This window comes from Pungitius pungitius, chromosome 2 (assembly GCF_949316345.1).
Source record: "Pungitius pungitius chromosome 2, fPunPun2.1, whole genome shotgun sequence".
In the NCBI taxonomy this organism is placed as follows: Eukaryota; Metazoa; Chordata; class Actinopteri; order Perciformes; family Gasterosteidae; genus Pungitius; species Pungitius pungitius.
Window position 1 is genome coordinate 28,694,584 of NC_084901.1, and position 2,508 is coordinate 28,697,091.

Genomic DNA, 2,508 nt, shown 5'->3' on the forward strand with positions numbered 1-2,508 from the left:
GTTATTTTGTACTTTGCGTCACGTACGTAACATAGATCAACTCGTAGATGAGTTTACGTACCATATTCAGCATTCGCCACCTTCTTAACTTTTGTAACGTAGGCAAATTAAAAAATGCCCGTTTTTACTTACTTACCATGATACAGGGGTGGAGGGCCTGGGTTGGGCCCTCTGAAACCCTGGCTCCGGCCCTGGATGGTGCCCTTCTCCCCCCTCTGTGGTAGAACAAGGCCCCCCCCCCCCCCGTCGCTCACTGAGTGAATATGAGCAACAACAACAAGAAAAGAGTCACCTCCGATGGATAGTGATATTCCCCGTTTCTGAGCTCCTTGCATCCTATAATTCATCGGGGGGGGGGGGGATAGTGACAAGTGACAAGTGTGCAGGCCATTTCACTGACCTCCCCATGCTGCTTCCTGCAGGGTGACGACGCCTCTGATTACACGTTATCTGTGACATTTAAACCCCTTTTCACTTAATTGTCACATAAAGTGTCACGTTATGGGGCGAATGGCGTCAGTGGCTATTTGTGTTTAAGCGCCATGTGGTAAAAATAACTGTACTTGTTATGAAGGAAACATATATTTGCAATGAATATATGTCAGTGTGACTTGTCTACTTCAGCCCTCTGCAGCGTACCCTCTCCCCCCCCCCTTTCTCTCCCTTTTCCTCCCTCTTTCTCTCCCCCCCCCCCCTCCCCTTTCTCTCCCTTTTCCTCCCTCTTTCTCTCCCCCCTCCCTCCACCTCTGCCTGCCTGCCTGTCAGCTCGCCTCCACCACGTAGCAGCTTCCTGGCAGCGGCAGCCGCTTGTGTCTACTCTCTCCCTCCTCTCGGACGCACACACGCTCACACACACGCTCGCACACACACACACACACACACACACACGCTCACACACAGTCAGTCAGTCAGCACCAGTAGCCGATGTAGAACCACGTAGCACTAGCTTTGGATTTTAACCACCAGCCGAAGCGACAATGGATCTCTTTGAATTCGACTTTTTCAGAGACTGGGAGCTGGAGCAGCCATGGTAAGTCCTGCGCACCCTGCTCTTATTATTATTATTATTATTATCATTATCATTGTTCGTGTTTAATGGGGAAGCTTTTAGTATTTTTCAAAGAGGGCTGAGCGGGTTGCTGGTGACATGCATGTGTTCTTTTTGTTGGACATGTGAAGGCAAAGTGAGTCCCGGAGAGACTCGTGCAAACCGTCTTTCTTTGTCACAGTAAAGCTGCCGTTGCGGCTCGAGACATACCGGGAGGCTGGCGCGCAGCCCTGCTCCAACACACACACACACACACACACGCGCGCACGCGCGCACGGTTTGTTTTCCTTATTGACCGCCGCAGAGGTGTTTCTGGAGGGCTGTCTGATTTCCACGTGAGCCGCGCGCCGGGTCAGCGCGACTGAGCGGTGACACGGCGCGGTCACGCCGGCCGCGCCGCGAGACGTTGGGTAACGCGCATCGGGTCTGAGTCGAGTCCATTCAGTGCTGCTGAGAACGAGGTCAACGCGGGTCAGGTTGGCGTGGCCCCCGCCTGCAGCGCAGGGGGTGGTTCCGGATGACGATCCGGCCTTAATATCGCACGCGTGTTAGTTTGTGCGTGTTGTCAACTTGTCTCTTCTCGTAGTTGCGGTTCTCGCGGCGTGTGGGATGACCCGCAGGCCGCTGGTTAGTGGAGAGGCTTCTCCATGAGCTCAAACCAGCCGTTGGTGGATTGATTGGTCGATTGCCAAAATAAATCGGCAAGTTAGCTTATTGATTGCCCTTTCTGTTGTGTTATTTGTTCTCTTTCTAAGAAAGAAAGAAAGGGAACAGCCTCAACACCTCTGCTTCCAGTCTCTCTAATGAGTTAAATTGAATATCTTTGGGTTTCAGATGTACAGGATAAACCATCACCCTGCACTCTTCTTACAATAATAATGGAACAGAGAGATGCCTTGATCGTTAGTTTCAAGCTTGTGGGATCAGAAGGGTCATTTTGACTTTCCCCCTTTATTTACTTTGTCCACCAGAGAGCACTGGTAGTTTGATTTTTTTTTTTTTAAAGCATTTAACCTGATCTGTTTAGAAAGTACAACAAATAATATGAGAGAAGAAAATAACAGTAATCAAAATGGTCCGTGATCTTGTGGAGCTGAATCCCCGGGCCCTGGCGTGTAATAACACCTTGTATTCAGAACCCTCGCCAAAGGTATTGCACACGCGGCAGAGGACACACGGGAACAAAGAGCCGCACGAGGCGGAGTGTTGTTTGAGGCTTTTACAACCTACCAGATGACCGAGAGGCCGCCGCGGAGTGGAAGATTCGGTTTGAATTTGGAATTCTGACTGGTAGAGAAATCAGACCGTGTGAAAAGCAGTGGGACATGCAGAGCAGCTTGTCAGCTCAGGCCCTGGCTGTACTGGCCAGCTCCCAGTTCAGGCTGCAGTTATACAGAGAGCTTTCATCCAAAGCCATTTACTTTTTTGCCCAGTTACAGCCAACCCTGAAATTAGTGGAC

General features: G+C 50.6%; 1 protein-coding gene across 1 annotated transcript in view; it reads left to right on the forward strand.

Moving 5' to 3' along the window:
• Positions 1-770: 770 nt before the first annotated feature.
• Positions 771-2,508, forward strand: part of aff2 (AF4/FMR2 family, member 2) — a 126,998-nt gene continuing 125,260 nt past the window's right edge. The window contains exon 1 of the mRNA XM_037460095.2: positions 771-1,030. Coding sequence (XP_037315992.2) covers positions 978-1,030 — 53 coding nt within the window. The 5' untranslated portion in view covers positions 771-977. The remainder of the gene's footprint in view (positions 1,031-2,508) is intronic.